The 25,349-nt window shown below is 48.7% G+C and overlaps 1 protein-coding gene across 1 annotated transcript in view; it reads right to left on the bottom strand.

Annotated features, from left to right (window-relative positions):
* Positions 1 to 24,126, bottom strand: part of GRIK4 (glutamate ionotropic receptor kainate type subunit 4) — a gene marked incomplete at its 3' end in the record, with an annotated part of 135,741 nt that extends 111,615 nt beyond the window's left edge. Inside the window, exon 1 of the mRNA XM_082009903.1 lies at positions 24,030 to 24,126. Coding sequence (XP_081866029.1) covers positions 24,030 to 24,111 — 82 coding nt within the window. The 5' untranslated portion in view covers positions 24,112 to 24,126. The remainder of the gene's footprint in view (positions 1 to 24,029) is intronic.
* Positions 24,127 to 25,349: the final 1,223 nt, after the last annotated feature.

The following is a 25,349-nucleotide window of genomic DNA, read 5'->3' as shown; positions in this document are numbered from 1 at the left end:
AGCCTGTCTCCTGTCAGAGCAGACCTGCCTCCCTTCCTGGTCCCCAGCTGCGTGACCATCCTCCGGTTTAACCGAGCGTTAGCCTCAATCACAGCCTGCTACATCCTCCTACTGCCAGCACGCGCCAGTAACGCACGCCAACACACATGAAGAAGGTTTCCCCACGGATCCGTCCCACCTGATACAGCTTTTAGTTCCTCAGGGCTAAGCAGATATTAAAAAAAAAAAAAGGCGCTGCCTGAGATGTTTCATCTCACTAGGGCCCCTTTCATCCCCACCGGGTTTCAGCGAGATCTGCGCTGGGTGTGCCCACACTAGTCAGCCACTAATCCAGTCTCCAGTCCGCTACAAAAGCAAGTGAACGCTTAACTTACTACATGCCTGAAATATCCCAAGCTATTTCAAAAGGATTTTGCTAAGGACCTCCACTGCTCCTTTTCTATATCCATTTATGAAAGGCTCATGCACACATCACTGCACAGCGATACAGTGTCACACTCCTGGCTCCCGGGGTTAATTGGCCCTTAGCATCGCTGGGCCCGCTTCCTCCTTTAATAGCCAATTAGACCTTATTAGCTACGTTGTCATTTACATCCAAGGCTCCCAGCAGCAGTCCAGAAGCTACCAGTTTGCCTCGGTAGCCCTCCTCACAAAGCTGCGTGGCCTTTTACATCGTATGCTGACCCTTCTGTCTAGCTTGTGGTTTCTTTGCTCCAGTACACCTTCTGGCCAGCAGCTCACCAGAGAGCTGATGTGAGGAGTCACCTGCGGGGAGCCCAGATGGAAAACCCAAGGAAGGTCTGACCCATCAGGAAGAGACCAATCTGTTCAGCGTGTCTTCTAATGGGTCTCAGCAAAACGGCACATAGACTTACTAAGCAGACCACTGTCTGCTCATTGCCATCTGCCAGAGTATGTTGACATACCGCAGCATGGATCAACAGAAAGAGAGCTGGATAACGGCGATTGACTTTACACATGTAATGAAGTTGTTCAGTCTCTGATTCAGCCATTAGTAAGCATTTGTTTTATTGACCTGAAGGGCAAGGGGACTGAGGTGTTTTGTTGTTTCCTTTTAAAAAGCAAGTATTATTTGCTAATGAGAGGTGGCCTGGTTCCCTCCTCATTATTTCTCTGCTTTGTCAAGCCACAGCCGAAACCCACAGACACCAGCCACCAGCCTGACCTGTTTCACACTGCCATCACAATGCTGGTTGCACAGACTCTTGGATCCACATGCTTCCCTTGCCACAGAAGGTTTCCTAACCACCCGCAGCAGGTCTCCCTCCCTGGAGCAGATGGACTTGCCTCCTTGCAGAAGCCTGATGCAAAACCTGTCTTTGGAAAGGTGGACCTATTCAAGCATCAGCTCCTTCCCCCTGCCCCCTCTTTTGTTCCTTCAAACACATAGTAGTCACTCAGATCCACCTCATTTCAACGAGGCCAGAGACGGACGCTATCCAGGATTTCTGCAGGAGTGATGAACAGTCTGCTGCATTCCCGCTCAGTTGTCATATTGGAAAGCTAGGAAAGGACTTGTGCCAGCTTCTAGCCTCTTTGTGCTTCAAATACGCACCTCCCTACTACCTACAAACTCCTCCTAGAGTAGGCATCACTGACTGCTCCTCCGTTTAGGGTAACAAGCCCACTGTGGCACTGGAAAGAGTTTTTCAAAGGAGACCATACTGGGTAGGATAGCTCCCTTCTCTGACTTCAGTGACCACACAACATAATGATCAGCTAGTGACTGGTTTGTGAGCAGTGCTGCCAAGATCCACACCGTACAGTGATTAAAAAAATAACCTCCAACCCCTTTGGCCTGAATTTGGTCCACACTTTCTCTGCACAGCAATGAAGGCTCCAGCATTCAAACTGTGCTGCAAAAATGGACCCTTGTCACTACGTTGTGATGAGTTACAGTGGAGCAGTCTTTACCTTATTCGAAGTATCATGGAAGCAAAAGGATTGGTTACGTGCAGCGAGATGAATTTATCTTGAGACAGATCCACATTATCCAGTAGACAGGCGATATGATCCTCCTGAGCTCGTTATGCTGTTGCATAAGCTGGGTACCAGCACGTGGCAGAGCTACATACTTAGGGCAGGAGCTGGTGAAGCCTTTGCAACTGGAAAATTAAACCAAGGCCCTTTTGATGGCAAGCCCAGGGCATCCTGGCTAATATTCCAAGGCCTTGCCATCGATGTTTGGGTTAGTAACTATTACTCAGATCACTCCTTTGGACTACAAGAGACAAGACTTCATACCACCTCCAGCAGCTATCAGGTATCCAACATCTGGGTGGACACAAGTAGTAAGACACCAAAAAACCTCCAAAGAAAAGCACATGCGCCTATCACAACGTCGTTATCTCCTGGGCCTTTGGCATCAGGATGCATGTGAAGCACCCACAAACAGGTAACAGCAGCTCCCCAGTACACCATGCATTGGTTCAAGCAATGTTTTCACAGACCTCGCCGAATGACCTCGTCCCAGTAACTGTAGCTCTGCTACAGGTGGTCTTCCGTCCATGTCCCGCCCCAGCTGACCTCCCCCAGCATGTCAGGTTGGGCAAGATCACAGCCTGAGGCCATGCAGCTTTAGGCAACGCCATCAGAAGACTTTTGGCTTGAAAAACAAGACTGAAGAAAAGATGTATGAGAGACTGAATTAGAAAAGGACTTGCGGTAAGGAAAAATTCAAAGACATATCACGGATAAGATTAGGCCAGGATATAAGTTCTCCTAATGGAGTCTCAATGAGGTTGCGCTCATAGCTCTATGTATATATACAGAGTGATAAAGCAAAGCACCCAAAACTATAAAACCAAAGATGTTTAAATTAGGAGGGATTCAAGGGAGGCTAATAAAATTCTGGAAAGAATTATGTATCAACATCTACCTAGAATTTAAAGGAACATAACATGTTTTTCCTAGAAAAGTGGCAACTAAAGCTGACACATGGAGAGGGTATAGGAGAGACTGGGAGAGCAAGATAACTCCACCATAAAGTGCAAGAGAGAATCACTCAGAGATGAAGCAGATATTTAAGGATGGCATTAAAAAGAAGAAATGAACATGCAGCTACGGAAATGGGAGAAGGGTGTTTTGTTTCATGTAAGAAAAAACAAACTGAGGTTTAAACTAATTCTGCTTCCACAAAACCAGGGAATAGTTTCAGGCAGCAGTTTCCAGTGCTAGGCTTGTGCAAATACCTCCTCCAAAAGGCTTTGCTGATCAGTTTGCAACAGCCCACGTGGCCCCGAGAAGTCACTGTGGCTCTGTGGTGGTGACGGAGGTGGCGTGTGCTAGTTGAGTCTCGGTGGCATACGGCCTCTTCGCTTCATCTCACCCGTTAGATCCCAAGGAGCGCCGGGCCCTGCTTGCACCGAGACATACCCCAGCAGCGCAGTCCCGCGGCAACTCTTGCTACCACTGGAACAAACAGGCGCTTCTGGTTTCGTTGGCACACCCCAGTGTCTGGCTCCTATGAGCAAGCCGCTGCCGCCAGCGCTGCTCCTCCTGCGAGCCGCCTGTGCCTGCCTGCTCCGTTGCAGTGTATTTCACACATGGACACCCAGCGGGCTCGCCACTGCCCCGCGCACGTGGCTGCATATCCCGGTCTTTGTCACGCTGATGCAGCCTCAGGGCATCATTCACATGCGCTCGCCCTCCAGTATCAGCGCCTGGCTTGGAAGGCATTTCATGCTCACATAGTGCTGTTTTCAGTCGCATGCATGCATGCATACTGCAGGCTCCCTTGCAATTACCATCAGATGCTCGAAGTGGCAATGGCCTGGCACACAAATACCATCAACATGATCTGCACACAGCAAACTGCTGCCCCTTCCTCTTACCGCACCCAAACCTACCCCATCCCCTGATACCTGCTGCTTGGCCCTTTGCACCTGCATTCACAGACACAGCTCAGCACCGCCACGAGTTTCCACTGCGCGCTGCTAACAGCCCAGCCAGATTTCAGCACCTTTCAGTCTTGATGGACAGTACGCTAGACTGGGACTTGGGAGATGTAGGTGCTAATTTGAGAGCTTGCTACAGGCAATTCCTTTCATTTTCTCTGTGCCTTTGCTTCATATCTAGATCGTAAGAACAAATGTTACTGTCAAACCAAAAGTCCGTCCAATAATTCCTACTAATAGCATCCCAGCCTTCAGCTACTCTCAGGTTAGGAAACTTCTGAAACTGATGTTGTTTATATGTTTAATAACTCTTAAGTGCTTTTCTCTTCTCTGTGCTTGCCCAGTTTCCCCTTAAATCTACGAAAACTTTCTCTACTCGCATCCTTTGAGCTCAACGTATCAATCACCTACTGCACAAAGCAGACATACCGCTGTTTGTTCTGAACTTGTCTCCCATCGGCCCCACTGAGCGTCCTCCGGTTCTCCCACCAGAAGAGACACAGAGCAGCTGATCCTCACCACCTTTTCCATTCTGCTCATGATTTGCCTTCCTGTAAACTCTCCGGTACAGACATTGTCTCTCGCTATAAATAACACTGTACAGCAAGGGGCACTGAGGGTGCTCCATCTCAGCTGGAAGCCTTGGGCAGCATCACAAGCCAAAGCAGGTTATGGGTATGCACTTGCACAGCTGTCCCATCAGACACACGCTCCCCTGCACACCCAGGGCTTGCAGAGGGCTGCTCCAGGCACAGGCTCCCTTCCACACCACTGCTGAATCCAGCCCCGTCTGAGATCTGCAGGCCCCATTACAAAGTGATGAATTGTTTTCTGCTCTCATGCTTGACTCCACATTGGGTTATCTATGTGGAAACATAATTTGTTTGCTGATATCAAAATGCTGCCACTCACCTGAGGGATTAACACCGTGACAAAATCATTAGAAACTTGATGGAGTACTGGAGGCCTTCTGAGTTCGTGGAAAATTCATTCTTCAGCCTAATGAATGTCTTTTTCCAAACACCTACAACAGCAACAGCCCTGTTTCTCAGTTCCCGCTAGACCCGCCAGAAACGCGCTCACGCTTCAGGGCTGAGCTTACTCTTAGAGCAGCTAAAGTGGCAAACAACGCCTGAGGCTCATGAGAAGCGTAGAGGTCCAGCAGCAATGCTGCAACACAGGGCAGCCCTTCAAACACCGATGCGGCATGGGGAACAAATCCTACCACTGTGTCTTAACCCAACCTATATGGGGAACGAGTCCTACCATTGCATCTCAACTCCGCAGCCACGGGAAGCCCCCGGAAAAGTAGCAGCGGGTGCTGAGCCTTTCCCTGCCGCTCCGCTTCCACATCTTCACCTCGCTCATGCACCCCGTTTCCCCCGGGCACTCTCCACAAGAGACAAAACACCGCTCTTGTAACTCTCCCCACTGCTCCCTGCGAGCTGCTACTCCTGCATGACGTTACGAACGGGCAATGAGTCACTGTCACTCCTGGGGAAGGGGGAGAAAAGCGACCTTCCTTTTGCTGATTCACTGCCAAAACCCCCACGTAATGCAAGCTGTCTGCTCCGTGTTAAAGCCTCCTGCCGCAGCATGCTGGAGAGGATTTTTCTATTGCCCTGCCACCAAGGTGACACGATCAAACATTTTTTCCAAACAGTGCTCTAAGCGACACTGAAATTTGCATTTCAATTTGAATTCATTCTTACGGTTCAAATGAACTTCTGAAATACCTCTTCGCGTGTGGTTAAGAAGCACGCTCTCTCGCTCTACTGATATACACATGTATATATTTTTAGTCTTGATCCCTACATTAGAGAAAAGTCACCCTTTTAAAAGAGCGGTTTATTGCCAAGCGATATTAGCACTATGAAGAAAATCGCTCCTAATTTTTATAAATTATCTCATCATCTGCAACCAATTAGCAGCTGCCGAAAGCTGGGAAATCGCTCTTCACCCTAGAGAGACTAACTCCAAGCTACACAGAACTCAAACATCCCTGATGGTCAAGGATCTCATGAGAAGCCTCCAGCTGGCTCCAGTGCAGGTCCCACTGGCTGTCCCACCAGGTAAGAAGTTGTACAACCCCAGCACCCCCCGCATCTCCGCTGTGAGGAATAGTTGTGATGCAGCTTAGCTGGAAACTTTATTAAAATCCAATCTAATCAAGCTGTTGCGACTCTCCATTCTCCTTACCCTTGCTCCTAGGCGCCTGTGCCTCTGTCTGTGCCGCTGTAAATGTGTCTATAAAAGTAAAATGAGCAAGCAGCCAACGGCTAAATGGCACTTAATCAGAAGAAAATGTATACCCTGGTGGATAGCAAACTGCTATTAAGTTGGGGTGGGGGGAGATAGAAGAAAATAATAAGCTATAAATGGACAACCAAATAAATCTCCTGCTGTACCAAGTGAGAGCACATCTGGTTAGGTGCCACCTCCGATGAGTTGTGAGCAAAATATTTATTTGCCAAGTACGTGGCAGCAGGAGTGGGAAGGGATTACAGCTCGGAGAGCGGCGCCGCTTCCACTGCCTCCCTGCCTGCCCCCGGAGGCAGCAGCACATCAGGTGCCTGCCCTCTTCGGCTGCCGCAAAATCCCATCTGAAAATATCTGACCTGCGAAGCCAGCAAACTGGCGGGCCCCAGGCATCACTGACCAGGCTGTGATAGTGCCCATGACTGGTGGGTCAGATCCAGATCACTCTCTCTGCTGGAAGGACATGGGCTCAAGCTTAAAAAGCCACCTCCTCTCCAATAGTAGAGCTCCTCAGCCGTCACCTCTACCCCAAGCCCTAAGAGGGTCAATAAGGCAACAGATGATACACCACAGACTCCAAAGCTATAATACTGGAGGACTTGCACACCTCTGATCCTTGAGAACGCCTTAATTTAATACAGAGCCCTTCAGCATTAGGAGAAAATGCGATTTGGGACTTGGAAGTCCCTGAGGGAAGAGCTCCTCAGAGAGGGGCACTGTTGCAAAAGGGATTATCACCGTAATCACAAGATTAGGCGAATAATCCCAGCCTAAAAAAAGAGTTTTTGTCATCTGCAAGATGCTCAGAACCCTCCAGCTCTCATGGAAATACAGTGCAAAGCAGGGTCAGATTGACTTTGAGGAATAATGTGGGGAAAGAGGACCCTGATTCAGCAAACACTGTGCTTCACAGTCCCATCCAAATCCGCCAGTGCATCGCTGCTTTGCTCACCGCAGCGGGGGCTGGCCATCTCCCATCTCACTGCGCTGGCGATACAGCACATACGCACTGACTTTTTGTTCCCTGACGACACCTCTCTGCTTCAGACCGAGCGATTTTGCTCTTGATTCCTCCTGTTACAGATTTAATGCGGTGATGGGGTTCAGGCCTCCTACAACTGGCAGAAACAAGAAAGACAATGTGATAGGGAAAACTAAATAAAACAAACCTGCTCTGCTAATCACCTAGCCCGGCTCTTCCAAGGAAGTGCTTGTGCAGTTGTATTGCACAAAGTAAACAAATAATTACGGTCTATTTTCTGCTCTAGGTCAGGAAGCAGATTAGCTAGCTGAGACCGAAATCTAAAGCATGTGTGTGTCATGCCCAGGCTTACAACGAGAAGACAAAAAGCCAGCCGGGAGCAGAACCCTGTACCACCACCGCAGCGATCGGATGCTGCTGCTCTCTGAGAGATGAACTCTTTTGTGCAACAAGAAATCCACTTGGTCTCACCGCTCAGGCATTCATATCCTGCCTAGAAAAATACATAAACCCAATGCTAATATTTTTACATTTACATTACTACCTGGGGAGAGATTTTCTGAGAAGGGAAAGAGAGAGTTTGGTATTTCTCCTGGAAATGGCTGCATCTTACAGACAACCCACGTCTCAAAACCCAGGTATACACTTGGCTGAAACCTGTTGCCAGAATCAGAAGGGAAAGAGAGGAGAGGTGCAAGAAAAAGTAAGGCCTGCATTTAATTTCACTGTGTTTTCCATTTCTGCAACTGAAAGCAAAATCCACCCCCTCAAGCCCACTGCAAAACCGGGAAGGGTGCTCCTGGTGGTTAGAAACCTCTGGTCAGGAAGCTAGTGACACTTTTTCCCACAGCACTGGAGACGCTGCTGAATTCAGCCCTAGTAGAGAGATCTACAGAACCATCAGAGAAGCAATGATATTCCAAGAGTGACCTACCATCAACTATACCACGTTTCACAGCAGAGCCTGCACCCCGGCAGCTCCCCCTAAAGCAGCGGGCTTTAGCCCCGAAAGGTTGCGCCGACGCGTGCAAGCGGAGCAGGGCAGCACGCGCGGCCGTCGCAGGCTGCGCGGCTCGCCCGCACGAGGGCTGCACGCGCGCAAGCAGACAGCAGCCTGTTGCACCGTTCCCTGCAGGTGCTGGCTGTAGCTGGGGCAGCTCAGCACAGGGAGCCAGTTCTGCCTTTTCCAGCGTGAATAATGCTGGATTGTTTCCAGATGTGGGGGTGGAGGAGAGCAAAGAATAGAGCCAGGACGTTTAAAACAAAAGTGTACAGCTATATTCAGCAAATGACTGTGTTTCAGAAGGGCTTCGGGTGTAGTCACACAGATGCTCTTTCTTGCATTTCTTCTGGAGCTTTGCTGTGGTTTATTTTATTTTGCTTTATTTTTGTTCTCCCTTCACCTTTCATTAGGAGGTGCTTCATGCTAGAGGTGGCTTGTTTCAGTAGCAGGAGAGGAAACTCTGAAAGCTGGTGCTCTTCTAAACCAAGCCACCAAATCTTTCCGAGGTTAACTGATCCCCTAAGCATCAGGACACATCTTTCAAAAGTATGCTTAGTGGCACGAACTCCTGCTCAAAGACTCCCTGTGCTGCTAGCCGCTGCCTGAACATGCTTCCCATTTCTTTGCAATAAAATTGACAGTCCCAGGACAACAAACAGCCACCAACCCCTTGCAGTTTACCATCCTAAAGGGCAGGAGCCAGGCAACGAGGAGGAGGAGAAGCGAAGGCAGCAGAAGGATGACCAGCTCAAAGGCATCTCCAGCAATGTGCGGCTGCCCCTAGTGCCCTGGAAAACATCTTCCTGAAAGGTCCTCTTCACGCTGCAGAGCTTGGGGGACTGAAAGCATCAGCCAAGAGACCTCTGTGCGAGGGGCTTACGGAGCCCTCCTTCCTGCGGCACTTTGCAGAGGCACTTACTCTGATGCCAAAAAGCTCCTACGGACCATGAATGCTAGAGCTGGCTGACATGACCAAGAGGCTCTTACTTGATAAACAGTGGCTGCTCCTCCAGAGCAATTACAGGCTATTAAGTAAATGAGACATGTTATGGGGAAAAAAAAAATAATAATGAAGAGCCTGTATTTACACAGGAGCCTGTAATGACTCCATCATTGTGTCAGCTTCACATGCTTGACAAGACAGATGCAGGCAAACTTTTGAGTTTCCTGTCTTCACTTATTTCCTTTTCATAAAGCCAAGTACAGTGGCCACAGATGAATTTTTCTCTCTCCTTTTTTCTTCCTGGACTTACCTTGAGATGCCCTGATATCACTCAAGCAGAGGGTGAGGCTGGGGTTGCCTTCACATCAATCTAGAAATATCCCATACAGCACTGTGCAGCAGCAGAGCCTCAAACAACTATCAGGGTTAGCTACACAGCTGAAGTGTGCAGCACCTTCACGCTCACTCCCCACGTCTTGCTTTATTTTTCTGAGCTCTTTATTCCTTCTCCCTCTAGCTATCCAGCAAAAAGCAAAACATCTGGCAGGACGCTGTTTTAAATTTATTTTGGTTTTCACTGGTCTTTGTGCTTACAGTTTATAGCTCCTTTTCTATCACCTGTTGAGAACTTGCAAAGTCCAGAGATGAAAGACATCCAGCTGTCCAGCTTACTGTAGGTACCAGCATGGAGAGGTAGAGAGGATGACTCCAAGAGGAGGTGCTGCTCTCCCTGTGGCCATTCCCCCCCAAATATTCAGCAATGAAGCATTCAGAGACAGAACTTCCCATAGATGTTCCCCCATCAATCTGTGGGTTCTTGTACACCGTTTCCCATGGAAAAGGCTGTGCCTGTGTCCTGCTCATGATGCAATGCAGGCACCTTGCATCCCCTTCTCCAGGCATAGCTTCATGTTCCTGACCTGTGCTCTTCCATTCATTTTGTTCCCAGTGTCAACAATTTTACCAACAGTATTTGGAGGGCTGTAGGGACAGAAAACACACAGAAATAGAAAACAGTAACCTAGAGACAGGGAAGGGAGGGAGTTCAAAGCACTTTCCTGCTACACACCAACCCAAGCTGCCTGCAAATAAAGCTCTGGAGCTCATCAAGTAACTCTGACCACTGAGGGTGCTTAATAAAGATTACTTTTCTACAGCTCCACTTGCCTGAGGCATCATTTGTTCCTAATGAGATGTTCCGTGGGATTTAAACGCATGAGAGAAGAACAGGCTTTTCAACCACAGCCATTACAATGAAAACAAGCTTTCTGCTCCAAAATGCCAACGCTTAGACCCCTGTCCTACCCTGGTAATGCTCCTCAGCCATGCCAAGCTGGACAACCACAGTGCTTCCCTTCTGCCAGACCCAGCAGGCAGCTATCCCACAGCATTACCTCTCAAAGACTGGTCACGGTGGGGACTTCGAGGCAAGCTCTGCTGAGAGCTGCAGTGCTCGGCGCACTGTTTGCTGCCTGGGCAAAGACACTGCACCCTCATCTGTCCCCAAAAGCCCAACACCAGCTTCTGCAGTGCAGCACCACAACTGGGGCTGGCAAGCCATCTGGGGTGGCTATTGCATGGGATACCCAAGTCTTTGCACAAGTATATTTGCAAGATATTTCATTGACAACTCAACCATTCTTTTGCTTTGTCTTGTGTGATCGCTAAGATCGGGGTATTTCCGAGCATGCCCAGAATAATAAAGTATAATAAATTACTTCTTCCCACTGTACCAGGGCCCCAATGAAACGAGCACACCAAAAAATTCCACATGCCACTGAAACAGATAGAAACACAACAGATAACAAATGCTAGAGGTCTGCAACTGCCAAGCTATCTTCTGTGCAAGGGATGTGGAACAAAATGTTCTGAAGTGCCAAACCAAACAACAAAACAGACTGTTGCTGTTGGTCAAATGGGAAGATTTATGAACATGACCGAAAAACCACTCTGCAAGGTGAATGAAGATTAGGGGCATCCCGCCATGGTCAAATTAGATGCCTGTGAATCAGATCTGGTACAAGGTGGAGGCTATTAAACGGGCTGTTGAATACCATGGCGTGCACACACGTGCATCCGTAAGCACACATACTGTGAGATGCTGGTGACTACAAAACCCTCGAGCAGTTTGATGAGGTAGCTGATCCCATGGGATACAAGTTAGTGGATTCTTCTCGCCAAACAGAAGAACCACAAATCATGGTTGGGAAGGTGGTGGAATCTGTAATGAATGTGGAGATCCTCAGAAAAACCCAAGCTGACACCACATTATGACTTTTCAGACTTCATTATCCCTCGGGCTTGGCAAGAAGATCACAGAAGTCTTAAGCTCATGTGGGATGAGCCTCAAGCTAGACCTCAGGCATTCATCCTGGCCTGCACCCCTATGATATGAAACCAGGAATAAGTCCAGAGGACACAGCACATATAGACTGGCTCCAGTGAGTCTGCTCTGTGCTACGTCACAGGGTACAGCAATCCGCCCAGCAAAACATACAGGCAAATAGAGCCCCTTCCTTGCTGCCTTTCTTCTATCCCAGCTCTAACTTCTTCCCTGAGTACAATTTTAGCAGCATGAGATGCAAGAACTTCCAGCATTTATAGAGACCAGGTTGTCAGGACAGGCCCAGGAAAAGAGGCAAAAATACAGGATGGGAAGGCTCTGGCAGGCAATGGCTCAGCTCTGCCTGCTAGCCGGTTTTATTAGCTCTCCTGACAACAACAACAGCAAGGGCTACCAAAGATGTAATATTCGTAGAAGACAGTCTCCTTTGAACAGATAGCAGCATAACCCAGACAGGTTACCCACGGACTCCTACAGGGGCTGGAGTTTGATCCTGGATCTCCTGCATCCCCTCTGAGACTCCTAACCCACTAGTGACTTTGGAGTCGATTTCTCTCTCAAAACTGTCTGAAAACAGCTTGAAAATTCTTGAATCTTCCAAGAACAGAACATACAATATTCTGGAACCTCGGAGTTACACAACTAAGAGGAAAATCAAGCCTCATCCCTCCTTGTGCATTAACCTTTTGTAGCTCACATTCAGCAGACCCTTCCCTCTAAGCCATGTGCCCCTCCTGCACGCCATAGGCTCCCAGGCTCAGGTACTGGCTCCAGCAGCGAAGAGCAGTCCTACAGTGCTGGAAGATGACTGCTAAACACTAAGATCAGGTTCTTCCCTCCACGGACAATTTTAGAAGCATCTGGAGCAGTTATGCTTTCATGACTATCATGAAAGAGAGATGAGGCAGAAACACATGCGAGATGACAGGTGACATCTGCATTAAGTCAGGTAGACAGCTAAAGTTAGCTAAGAGTACCCAGTTGCTCTTCTGCAACAGATCTGCTCTTGCAGAAACAGATAATCAGGGCTGTTAATAATTACTAGACTCTCTCTCTGCAACGAAATTGCGGACATCAAGACGTCCAGCACTCTCTCTTCCCCTCCTAAATACAGCAAGAGTTTGCTCCCTTGCAGCACTCCTTCCCAGTGCTCAAGGAGAGGTCTGATGACATTTACCCCAGGAAACATGAAGCGCTGTATGGCTCTGCACTAGAAATGCTCCCCAGGGACATGTGCTATCCAGAACAGGTATCACCTAACCAGAAGGAGTGGCCTCCTATTCTGTCAGCAAAAGAGAAGAACTACCGAAGAAGCTTGAACAAAGATCTAACCACTTACTGAGCAGCAAACAACACTCATGGGCAAACTATTACCTCCCCTTCACTCTTGTGGCTCCATTCCGGAGGATGATGGTACAGTCAGTCCTTCCCCTTCATCACATCCATGTACCCCAGTAGGCTAAGCTTTTCCTTCAGGAATCCCTGCAGCAGATTAAAACTCAGTTTATTAAATAAGGCAGTACTCTAACAAGGGTAATCCACAGATAATTTCACTCATTTAAACCCTATTTCATCTCAACCAAGTAGACTTATTTCCATTTAACAATCTTAATTCTTTTAGCACTTTCCAGCTCCCAAATTGGCTTCGACAGCAGAATTGACATTCAGCCATCATTTTCACATAAAGTTCCATTTAGTCTCTCCAAACCCCTACAGCGTCTGGAGGTGCAAGAGGAATTCATTAGCGGTGTCTTTGGGAAAATGAGCCATCCCTCCCTGCAGCCTTCTTATGTTCACAGTCCTCATTTGTCAGGGGTCAAGTCAGAGCTGGCAACCGCCGGGCTAAGCTGCTCCTCCACTTCAGATCCCCCCTGTTGCTCTCCTCTAACACCATGCTCAAGTCCACCTCTGTGCTGACACATGAGCATCTGCTTTCTTTGCTTCTCTGCCCATTGAGCTTAGCATTCATTTCTATTTCTGGGCATCAGAGCTCCTTCATTCCCCCCAGCCCTACGAGCACAAGGTCTGCACATCCCTCCCTGCAGGGAGGTCTCTGCCAGCCCCCAGAGCCCTGTGGTCCATGCCCTGCCACTGCTCCAGGTTATTGCTTCTCAGGCATAACTGGCCATGGTTATGAGCACCCATCTCCATTCATCACCCAGGCCTTCCTCATTTCAGGACCTCTCCTCCAGCTGGGATCTTTACCTTCTGCTTCTCAGGCCTCCCGCACTCATCTCCTTCCAGAGATAACACCCCAAAGAAGGGCCCTGGGGAACGATGCTACCCGAACGAGACATCATCCTCTTGGATGGCTTTCCCAGCAACAAAATGCAGGCTGAGGGCACCCATTTGTCCTGCCTGCTCACAGCTATTTTAGGTATGGATAGTGCCCTGGGTGTTGCCCCCTTCTCTCCCACATGCACACTGCTTCTTCTGCCCATCAGCACAGCCTACCGCTCTGTGCTTTTCACAGCAGATATCCTACAGAAAAGCAAAACTCATTCTTTCAAGTTCTTCCATCCTTCCCTTTTTCCTCAGCATTTTTTCAGCAATCTCATCACCATGAGGTCTTCAAAAAGGAGAAGAGGAGCAAGAGGAGCACAAAGCCAGGAGCAAGGCTTTGCAAGGAAGGCCAGGACCTACCCTTCACAGAGGCCGGCGCCCTCCTCTGTAGGGACCAGCAGCAGCAGCACACAGGGAGCCAGGATCCGTCTCACCCGCTTTGTCAGCAGGTCGCTCTCTACTTCTGGGACTTTTTCAAATGCTGTAGGTTCAAAATACCTGTATATCAAGAGCTAGAGCTTCTGAATCCAAGCCAGGACAATTTGGGCTATTAGCTTTACAGAGGTGTGTTTATCTTAAACTGAGCCACAAGTAATTAGCTGCAAGGGGCACTTGAGATAAGTGCCCTTTCAGGTCAAAAGCACCTTTTCTGGGAAGGTTGCCCAACAGCCCTGCAGTGCCTAATGCTAGCAAGAAGGCTTTAACACCTCCCTGAGCAGAGTGCTGCACACGTTGCATCCAGGAGAGCTGGCCCCTGAGCTTGCAGTCCACCCATCTACAGAGCAAAGACAAGTGAACTTGCCAAGACTTATACAGCAGGAGAATGAGGAATAAACCTCTGAGCAGAAGGCATATTGCTTCAAACAGAAAGAAACCCCACCTTACACTCACAGTGTCAAGATCGCAGCTCTGCTCCAACAGACTGTTACAAGCTGGAGTTGACTTGCTGTCTTCCTCCTCCCATCTGCCATCCTCCAGCTTACTGTCTCAGCAAGGTTATAATAGCTCACAGGTTAATGACTCTGGCTTTATCTCAACTCACCTTTAGAAACTTGGGCCACTGCCTTAATCTTCAAGGCTATCCTCCACCTCACTTCCTGAAAATGACCTTCAAATCGCTAGTTACAGTCACTACAGATATGCATCTCCCTAAAAGCAAGCAACCATGTCCTTCAGCCGTGTATCCAGAGGTGCCCCATCCTCAACAGCCAGCCTTATAACTGCTCCCTGCCCTCCCACAGCAGCAGTTGCTGCCTGAGCAGAGGGCTTGCTTCCCCTGCACGCTTATTCAAATTTTGTAACTCAACCCAGCTCCTGTCCACATCCAAAAAATCTCCTGTTCAATTCAGGCGGTTCTTAAAATGCCAGTTAATTGGTCCATGGGGAGGAACAAATATGAAGCTCTAAGTATTGCTGACACCGGCACTAAGTTTTCAGGTGCTCTGAGCTGCCAAGACAGCTGCTCTATATCAAGTGAGCACTGCTTTACAGTGTGATGGCACTCACTCCAGCAAGGGTCTGCTAAGGATATTTAATTCAGGCTTATTTTGCAGTGAAGTCAAGCTCACTACAGAGTGTGTGAAATCCATCCTTCCTCAACTGCCTACATGGATAGCCAAGGGCGAGGGGCTGGGCAGCAGCAATCTGTAACGCAGACTAATGCACAAGCCTATCTCACGCCGCACTGGAGCTTTCTGCAGAAATTCCAGCTTTGCTGAGTTTGGCTCAGAGTTGGAATCAATTCTGGCAGCTGTTTAGGCAGGGAACCAAGCATCTTTCATTCATGTAATTGACTTTCTTATTCATATATATATATGAAAAAATAATGAAAGAAATGACAGAGTAGCTCTTGCTATGACTAGCTTTCTCTCTATGAAACAAAAAGATCTGTATTAAAAATGGCTCGGTGGCTAAACACACAAAGCGCTGCCCAGGGGCGGTAACGGTATTTAGATATAAAGCAGGTTATATGGCTCTCAGATGCTGATCCCTGGCTCAGGGAGAATCTTCAACGTTCGGGAACAAAAGTCAAAAATCAATCCTCTGCAGCAAACCCCTGTACATGCGCCTGTCCGTCTCTGCCCTCTGTCGCTCCCCCGCGACTGCACGGGACTGTGCGTGTAAGAGATACGGATACATGTATGACCTTTCCAGTGACAGTCCCTCTCTCCCTGGCTCCTCTCCTTAAAGCAGATTTTCCTCTTCCTGCTGAATTAGCACCGACGCTGAACCCGATCCCCTTCCAGATCTATAAAGCAGCACAGCACAGGGCAGCAGCTGGCTGCTGTGCCCGGGCGCACCGGAGCTTTACCTGTGCTGGATAGCAAATAACTTTCATTAAACAAGCAAATGCAAAAATAGAGCTCTATGCTGATTTGGTGCTGGAGCAGCACGGCTCTTTGCCGTAACTACCAGCTGACTTTCCCATCCAGATACTCTGCACACAGACATCTACACCTTTATAATATGTATGTGGATATATAATGAATCAAAACAAAGCTTAAGGCCTCTTGGGATGTACAATGTAGCCTGCCTGTCAGACATTAATGAACAGGAACAGATCAGTAAAAATAACTCTGCCACAGAGGTGCACAACACGTAAAGAGATCGTCTGTCTCACAGAATCCACACCTCTCCTCGCTCCATGCCCTGTAGCATTGATCTAAGCTATAAATCTGCTTATTATTTATTATTCATGTTATTACAGTGCTGGATTCCTTAGCTGTAGACCAGGAGCTCATTACGTTTTATGTGGCAAAACCCCAGCCTGGAGAGACGCACAGCCCTCCCGCACCGTCTCCCAGGCAAGGCAAGGGGCACTGCCTGCCCCGGGGCGCAGGCGAGCGGGGCAGCCCCACGGGCAGCCTCGCGGGCACTGGGCTGCCCGGCACGTGCCACGGATGCCTTTCTCCTGCAGAGCCACCAATGGCAGGGCAGGTCACCCCTCTTTGCATCAAGTCCCTCTTTCTTCCACGAAGGCTCACTGGAGCACGCAGCTTAGTCCTCCTCTACGCTGGAGGAAACCAGCGGTCCCTCCCTCTTCGGCGTCCAGTCTTCAGTCGGTTTGCCAGATAGGCTCCTCGCTGTTTAACATGAAAAATGAAGCAGGGATACAGGACTTTTACGTCTCCCAGCCACCACTCAAGTACTTGCTTGCAGCTCAACCCCATTCCCACTCGCTTTCCCCCAGGGCTCCTTGCTCAGAAGCTCTCGCCTTCCTCCCGCAGTGTTTGGTCGCACTTCGATGGTGCTAATGAGCCTCCTGCCTCCGCAGGCAGAGAAGCCGCTCAGCACATCCCCAGGAAAACTCGTGTTGGCAGAGCCAGCGGGAACGGCGTGCAAACCCCTGCCAGCACACGGTGACCACCCAACCGCCACACGTGCGGGGAGCCTGAGCGCCCTGCCGGAGCGGCCAGCCTCAAAAGCATTCAAGAAAACCACTTTTCACCTGATCATTTCAGAGAAACAGGGTTAGGTAAGAGACTGCAGCAAGTCACCAGCAGCGTGCAGCCTCTCCTTGAACAGCTTCAGTTGCCTTTTTCTGGAAAAACAAAGGCTCCTTTTATCCTGGAAGTAGCCTTCATGGGTGAGTTGCCTTTACAAGACCCCTCAGGGCAGGAAAGGTATGGCTAGGAGACGGGGCACTGTTAGCTACTCTTCCTGGCACTGTAGCACAGCAGTACCTGGGGAGAACTGCAAAGAATCAAAGGGCAAGTCTAGACAAGGCATTGCTGAAAGGGCCTGGCATCTATACAGGCAACTTTTTTTAAAAATAAAGATTTATGCATGTAACTCGGAAACATAAATAAAATATCATCTCACAGAAGAATCATGAAAACAAAATTAAAAGGGCAAATAGTTAACAACGAATATTGTATTTTTCTCTGCCTCTCACCACTCTTCAGCAGCAAATGACAAATAACTATGAATCTACTTCACCTTAATGAACTTCACTGGGCCTTTTTAATATTGTGGGAAGTATTAATATTTTATTTCAGCAAGGCAAATTTACTAAGTCATGCATCAACAAAGGTGTGGATACCTCTCCTTCTCCTCCTGCACAGTTCTCTATTTCTTTAGACTCTCGAAGTCTAGGAAAATCCTGAATGAAATGTGAAAGCCTTTTAAAAATAAAAAAATAAAATCAATATAGGCCAAACCCCACATACAAGTACTGAAATGAGCCCAGTGAGGCATGAATCGAGTCGGGGACAGAACTGAAACTCAGGCACCCAGTAGCACTTCCCAGCTCTGAGGGATGGGTATGCTGGTGGGCCACATCCCAGGACAGGTCTCCAGGAGATGGGAAACTACAGTGTGGGCTTGACGGGAGCCACGGGACACTCCTGGGCAAGGAACCCCCAAGTTCCTAGGGAGCAGGACCTCAAGATACGCATAGAAAGCATCTACACACATTTAATGTCAACCTAGCTGCAGCCCACACCTGCTCCTGTCACCGCAGCATGGGGACAGCCCTCTGCCCATGCCTTATTTCTCCAGATACAACTTGGCAAACATTTTGCAAACAGTTAACTCCTCCACTGTCCCTTGTGCCCAGAAGGTACCGCTCGACCCGACCCCCAGAGCAGCTACCTCTTCCTCGCGCCCCACTCCTCAAGCCGGGCTTGAGGATGTCCTATCACAGTGTTATCAGTGTTGGACGGTATTATCACAGTCCAAACACGACGGGACTTGAAAGCGTACATCCAACAAGCGCTGCTGCCCGCCAGGCGCGCGGGCACGGCCTTGGGCACAGGGGCCCCGCAGCTCGCAACGGTGACCAGCGCACAGGGATTACTTTTAACCCTTTAGAAACAGCCGGGTCCATGCGCAGAGCAGCCAGCTAATCACGCGCGCCGGGGGGACCCGCTTTGCTCCCAGGCCAGTTCTCCCTCTCCGGCCCGCCGCCTCCCGGCGAGGAGTCATCAGCCGTGCCCCCGCCCGCGCAGGCAGTGCCCGACGCCTCTGCTCTGGCCGCCGGTGGGACAGCTGGCCAGACAGAGACCCCCAGCCCCTACCCGAAGCTTTTTTCTCTTAACCACTAATGGTAATTACAAGCGGAAAGGCTTTCCGGCAACAGCACCACCATGTGAGGCTTAGAGATTGTTTCTCTGCCTTAAGCTGATGGCGAGCAGCCTTGCTGGGTTCAAAGCCAGGGTAAGGCCACTTCTCTGCCGAGGAACAGCAAATTGGTGGTCAGCGGTTTATTGTGGTTGCATTGGTATCATCCGCAAGGGCCTTGGATATGCCCGAAAGCAGCACAGCTTTGTCCGGGTTAAACGCGCTCCTCTGCCTCCACAAGGAGGGAGAAGGGGAGTTTCAAGCTGTGTCAGCAAACTGCCATCGGGACATGGGGGTACCGGGCTGGCACAAGCCAACGCGCCACAAAGCCGCGGCTCTTCCCTGTACAGAGCACAGTTGTGTTTCTCCCCATCTCGGGCCGCACGCCTGGGAGGAAGCATTTGTACCTGCCCACGGGGGCTGACATGACTGCTTTACTATGGCATCCACGCGCCTTCCTCATCAGTGGCACCATCACCCTCTAAAACGGTAACGTTAAACAACAAACGTGCTGCCTTGTGGGATCTTCCCTGCAGTGCCTTTAGGAGAGTTATCCTCTGGGAGCTGGCGAAGCTGAACTAGATGGTCCACAGTTTGGTTCATTGCCATTATCGTTCATTTCTGCCTTATGCATTTTTAATACGCTCAGTGCTTCTTGCTTGCTTCGTCCCTCCAGCTCGGACACACCAGTGCACAAACTGCCTTGGACAGGGCAGAGGCACACCGTGCAGCTACGGGGCCTTCAGCTCACTGAACAAGCGGCTTGGTCTCATAAGCACCTCAGGAGGGTAATTATCAGGGATGCAAGGCCACAGAAACGATGCTCTGCTGTACAGGTCTGCGACAGGCAGGAAACAGAGGGGCACTATACGATCACAGTGATGCAGAAAAACCTGGATGCATGTCTCCAGTCTGCCTCTTCCCACCCACTTCAGCATGCCCAGCTAAATGCAAGCACTTTCCCGTGACTCCACATGCTCTGGGGGATCCCAAGAACATTTTCTTGACATTATAGTTCCACGATCAGAGCAGATGTAGGAGATTCACAGCCCTTTAAGTATTCCAGATTTTTTGAAACATGCCTAGAAGCAAGGACAAATGTCCCAGGCTGGCACTTCTAGTGACACCTCACCATCAGTTTGGATTCGTGGAGACTTGGGCCACACATTGCTCCTCTGGTGGATGAAACCCTACCACAAGCACTGGGACAGCAGTGCAGATTGCTCCAATTATCAGCTGAGCAAGCGGTGGACACATTTTCACTGGGTATGGGGTAAAAGAACACTAGGTTTCACCAAAAAAAATACCCTAAATGCTAGAGCTGCATCTTGCCTTTTGTACAAAGGTTGCAACGTTGGGAGGTAGAGGGAGAGAGGGGATTTGGATAGAGGCAATTACAGAAAAGAGCACTTCAAAAGAGCTGCAGGGCTGAAGGAGGCCTTGCAAGGAGTTTGTCAGTAGATCGTATGTCAGTGCTACTGAGCCTACTGCTAGTTAGGGCAATGCCATGTATAAACTACAACTTTGGCTTGTATATGAATTTTAAATGAGCTGTTAGTACACCCAATGAATCTAGCAAGAGAATACCAATTTAGGGCTCTGACGGTCTGCTCTGTAAGACCAAGTAAATAACTCAGTAAATAACTCAAGTAAATTCCCTGACACTTTATTGAGCATGAGTGAACAAACAAAACACAAAACCAGAATTACTTCTACAGCCAGTATATGCCACAGGAAACCAGAGCTGTGGGAGATGCTGGCCCACAGCGCACTGCACCAGCCATCCTCCTTGCCTGCCACTGGGGCGGGCAGGAAAGCGCTGATGTCTTCATGCTTTTGGTGTGGTTGGATGCAAGACAGCATGTGCAAGGGCACACGTTGGGCAAGAACCAACTATTGCGTTTTGCTCCCAGGACATTTTGGTAGGACGTACCTTGGCTCTTTCAAGGGCTACAGGATGTCTCAAGGCCATTCCTTACATACCTCCTGGAGCTCGTGAAAACTTCTGAGAAAATGCCCATTCCTGCCTGCTTTTTCATACTCTGATCACAATCAACTTTTGAGCATCTAGGGAGATAATACCTCACCAAGACAGACCAGGTGAGCTGACTGATAAACGAAAGACACTCTTAGAAAAAAGATGCTATTTGGATAAAGCATGTGGGTTGCTGTTTTTCCCCACGAAGGTCTCCAGAACAATGTGAACTAGGAGACTTTCTTGAGGATGGGATCAGAAGGGAACACAGAGAGTTTTAGGGTGAAGAAAAAGGCTGAAAAAAAAAAAATGTTTGCACCAATGTTTTTTCCCTGTGTATCAAGGAGAGAAATAAAACATGCAATAGTCTACAGATTTCCTATGCATGTCAAAGGCACAGAGAAGGTCACCCTGTAGCCTATATTCTGCTCACTGTTTTGCAGAGATGATGCTTCTAAAGCTCACTGCAATGCAACACTCATTGCTGGGCCCGTCCAGGCTCGCAAACCTTCCTGTCCCTGTGTGCCCAAAGATTAAGCAATCTGCTGCCTAGAAACTCCACTGAGAAATACCAGGGCCAAGATCCACCTGAAACCCCAAGAAAGCAGCAGCAAGGAAGCTCGGTGCTCTGTTTAAAAGCCAAGCCAAGTGCCCCTGACTCAGCACCACCGTGCCTCCTTCTACCCTGGAAGCCACACGCAGCAGGCAACAATCTCTGCCAGCAACTTGGTGAAGAACCCAGACGTGACACTGCCTGTGTTCACCTCACATTACTAATCATATAACTGTGCATTTGAGCGGTCCATTACCAGATGGCTTTCAGAATTATTTTAAATGTTAGCTTGCATTTTCTTTGAATATTTAAATGCTCACGCTGGTCTGTTTTCCTTTTCTATGCAGGGCATTGATTTATGTTGCTAGAAACCGTATCTCCCTGCCTTGCCAAAAGCATGCACTTGGGAATGATTTCAGGGCTGCTAGCAATATTTTTTTCTCTCCTTTTATTTTGTACTTTATTTTTATTAACTTTTTTTGCCGGATATATTGTTAAAATAAAACCGTGTCTTGAAGAAACAAAACCAAAATCCCAAACCCCTCCTCAGCTCTTTGCACACCTGCTTCAGACACCATTTTCAGAGAAGTTAGGACTGAGGCCATCAGCAAAAGCAGTAGATATGTACTAACATACCTACCTGAGCTTCCCCTCCCTCAGTAAATTCTTGCTTTAGACTCATGTGTGGGAATCGGCCAGGTCCAAGGTCAGGACCATTGGAGTCCCACTTGCAGAAGGCAGGAGGTGACTGGAGACACCCGTGACACAACTGCAGAGTCTCTGGCCACTCTTACATTTAACGCTATCTGGCACAGAAGCCACGACCTCCGGTGCCTTTTAGAAGGATCAGCAAAGTTCCTTCCCAGTCCCTCAACAACATTTGAAATCTCCTTTGAAATCTTGACTTCTACAGTGCCTTTGCATCATCCCAATAAAAGTTCTTCAGTCCTAGGAGCATTCAACAGATAGATCTGCACTGCCTTGTCCTGTGCAGGCTAAGGACATCCAGCATTTCCACCCTGGACTAGGCAGCGGTGGTGAACCATGCCTGTGCTCAAGTGCGTGAGGAATTTCTACGCCTTCAGGCACCAGCAGCGTGTCAAGATCTCCTTCGCCCAGCAGCAGATACCAGGTACAGAAGACAAAATCAGTATTTGGACAGATGGAGGGAGATAGATTTTCTGCCACCACTACAGTTGCTCGCATGTCCCCTGAGCACACAGACACCCCAGCTTCTTCTTGCCTGCCCTCAGGGGTCAGCACTGACACGGCCTCACAGCAGCCACCATCACCTCCATTCAGGGAGCCCTGAGCATGCACCAAGCTGAGACCCGGCAGGCGGCAGCTAATCCCGCCTGGTAGTTGCCCCCCAGCACGGTGCAGCACAGATTTTCATTTCCAGTCCTCAGCCAGGAACACAAAAGCACAGTCCCACCTCTCTCAAACACCTCCCCATTTTACTCTGGGTTGCGCTGTGGAGGTGGACAACCATGACAGTTCCCAGCCTGGTTTGCAACCCGGTGCTGCTACATGCGCTGCCGGGGGAGCTCCACTTCACCTCACGCTCACCTGCAGCACCTTCCCCGCAGAAGGAGATAGATGGGGCACAAGGTGTAATGAAGGATCTTTCACCTTCAGCATCCTGATAATATACCATCTATCCCCATCCCCATCTGCTGGCTCAAGTGGAGGATCTGCTGATCAACATGAAATGCTGTCTGTGGAGCTGAGATATGCAGCATGAGAGCTCCACGTGAATCACAGATGCTGGGGAAACAAAACACCCAGCCACCCTTCCCAGACTCTTGCCAGCACAGACCTTTCCTTGCTACATTTCTGAGCTACTCCATGCTCCACTAGTAGAGGGGAGAAGAAATTTTACTTCAAGTGTCACCTGTGGAAGTTGCAAACAGGGACGGGAATAGATTAGCTTTTTATCTGCAACAAATAGTTAATAAAACCAGCTAGTAGCTCCAAAGAGAACAGTCAGGAAAAGCAGTTTCCTTTCTAAACAACAGAGCAAAGTGTCAATACTATGAAACAAGTTTCATTACAAGGTTTCTGGATGCATTTCTTTTCCCTAACCCACACAGACAGCAAGCGAAGATGACGGTGCCTCTTCCTGAGTGCTTTTTAGTAAAGCCCAAAGGAGATCGAATGCATAGGAGGACTCTCTTACAAATGGAGAATTCTGGAGTTATTGATGCTCTTGTGGCACCACTTAACTAGGTTCACTTTGGGCTCAAACATTCCTTGCTCATCAAAGTGGGGACAAATAAATTTGTGACAAGAATCTATTTCCTTTCATGTGGAGTTTAGGAGAGCACCAGTGGGGTAAGGTGTAGCGGGGGAGGCAAGTGTCATTCCTCAGTGCCTCTTCAAGGAGCGGCTTTCACTTCAAATTCATACAGAAAGAGATCCCCATCAGGTAACATTACCAGCATAAAAATCAACGCAAATATGTACGCTCAGCAGAAACTGCATTTAATTTACAAGATAAAGGAGAGAACACTTCCAAAGTGCAGGTGGGACACCATGCCTCAGCAAGGACCTCAGCCCCACCTGAAGAGGGAGCACACCACCAAGGCAGGGAGCCCAGCCACCGGAGGCAAGGCTTGGCTTCCCTCATCCGAGCATTTCTACATAGAGCGGCCCAGACAATGAGTGGAAGGATAGTTAAATGCAGGTCAGAGCAAGCTTTGTACTCACCGATCCTCAGGGAGTGGGGGCTGGCAGCGATCTTCATCAGCCACAGCAGAAGGAGCACCAGAGGCGCCAAGACACGGGGCATCTTCTATAAATCCTCATGGAGCCCTTTGGTGGTCTGGGCATGACATAACTCTGCAGAGAGAGCACACGGCACCGTGAGCACCTCGGCTCTCGAGCCAGCGACTCAGCAGGATGACACTGCTTCGAGCTTGCCAAGCGCTTGGGACAAAGAGTCTATTTACCAAAGGAGGAGGAGGAGGAAGCTATTTACAGACTATGAATTATTCAGGAATTGGAGTCAAACTGGGCAAAGAGCTTCTAACAAAAAATGGAAAAGAAACACAAGGAAAAGTCCAAATATTTCATCTTGTCATTTTTAGCATTTCCACAAAAACAAGTGGAAATCAATATTGAGTCACATCTCTAATTTCTTTTCCTCCTCTCCCCTCCCTTTTTTTTTACTCAAAGCAGCCTGGCCTGCAACTTAAAATATAATACTGACTTCTGGTTTCGGGATAGGGCAAAACATTTGCATAACAAAACATAGTTTGAGGGATTGGGAGTTGGAGACAGGGAGTCAGACTGGCCACCAAACTAGAAACCAATTCTTTATACTGCTCCTGCCTCAATGAGAGTCACCAACTCCCTCCCTCCCTTTCAGGCGCAAGAGGATTCAGGATGAGACCAAGAGCAGGACCTTTTTTTTTTCTTCTTCTTACACGATAACACCACCCCAGCACACAGAGGTCTAACTTTCAAAGTCGAAACACTGTCAAAATGAAGAGCAGTAGGTAGAGAATCCACCAAACACCTATCATTAGGACAGGTATTGGCACTGGTTGTCCCACAGCAGACTCCCACAGCACAGTTAAACAAATTTTTAACAAATGCCATTTTGAACAGCTATGTAGAGGGTAGAATTTACTTTATAGGAGAAATGGTTGTCCCTCAAATTGATGAAATTATCTCCACAGGCAGCAATGTCCTTAAATGCTGACTTTGAGTATTTCATCTGTTACCTTATCTCTCCCTTCTCCAATCTTCTGGCAAACATTCTCACACTATTCCATTTGTCTAATTCTTGGGCCAAATATTGAAGTCCTGACACAAGCAAAGTCTTTAAGCTGCCTTTGATGTTACCAGGAGTTTTGTTCAAGGAAGACGTGGCTTTTTACTTGCAATTTTTCAATTCATCTATTTTTAGATTACATTTAGACTTCCTCCATCTCATCTCAGCACTCCCCAGAGGGGCTACCCTCTTTTTCACAGACAGGGAAGGGAGGCAAAAGAAAAACTGAGACGTGGCCATAGAAATAAAAG

This window comes from Phaethon aethereus (genome assembly GCF_964289735.1).
Source record: "Phaethon aethereus genome assembly, chromosome: 23".
Classification (NCBI taxonomy): domain Eukaryota; kingdom Metazoa; phylum Chordata; class Aves; order Phaethontiformes; family Phaethontidae; genus Phaethon; species Phaethon aethereus.
The sequence above is the reverse complement of the archived record's forward strand: the minus strand, read 5'-3'. Positions and strand labels throughout refer to the sequence as shown.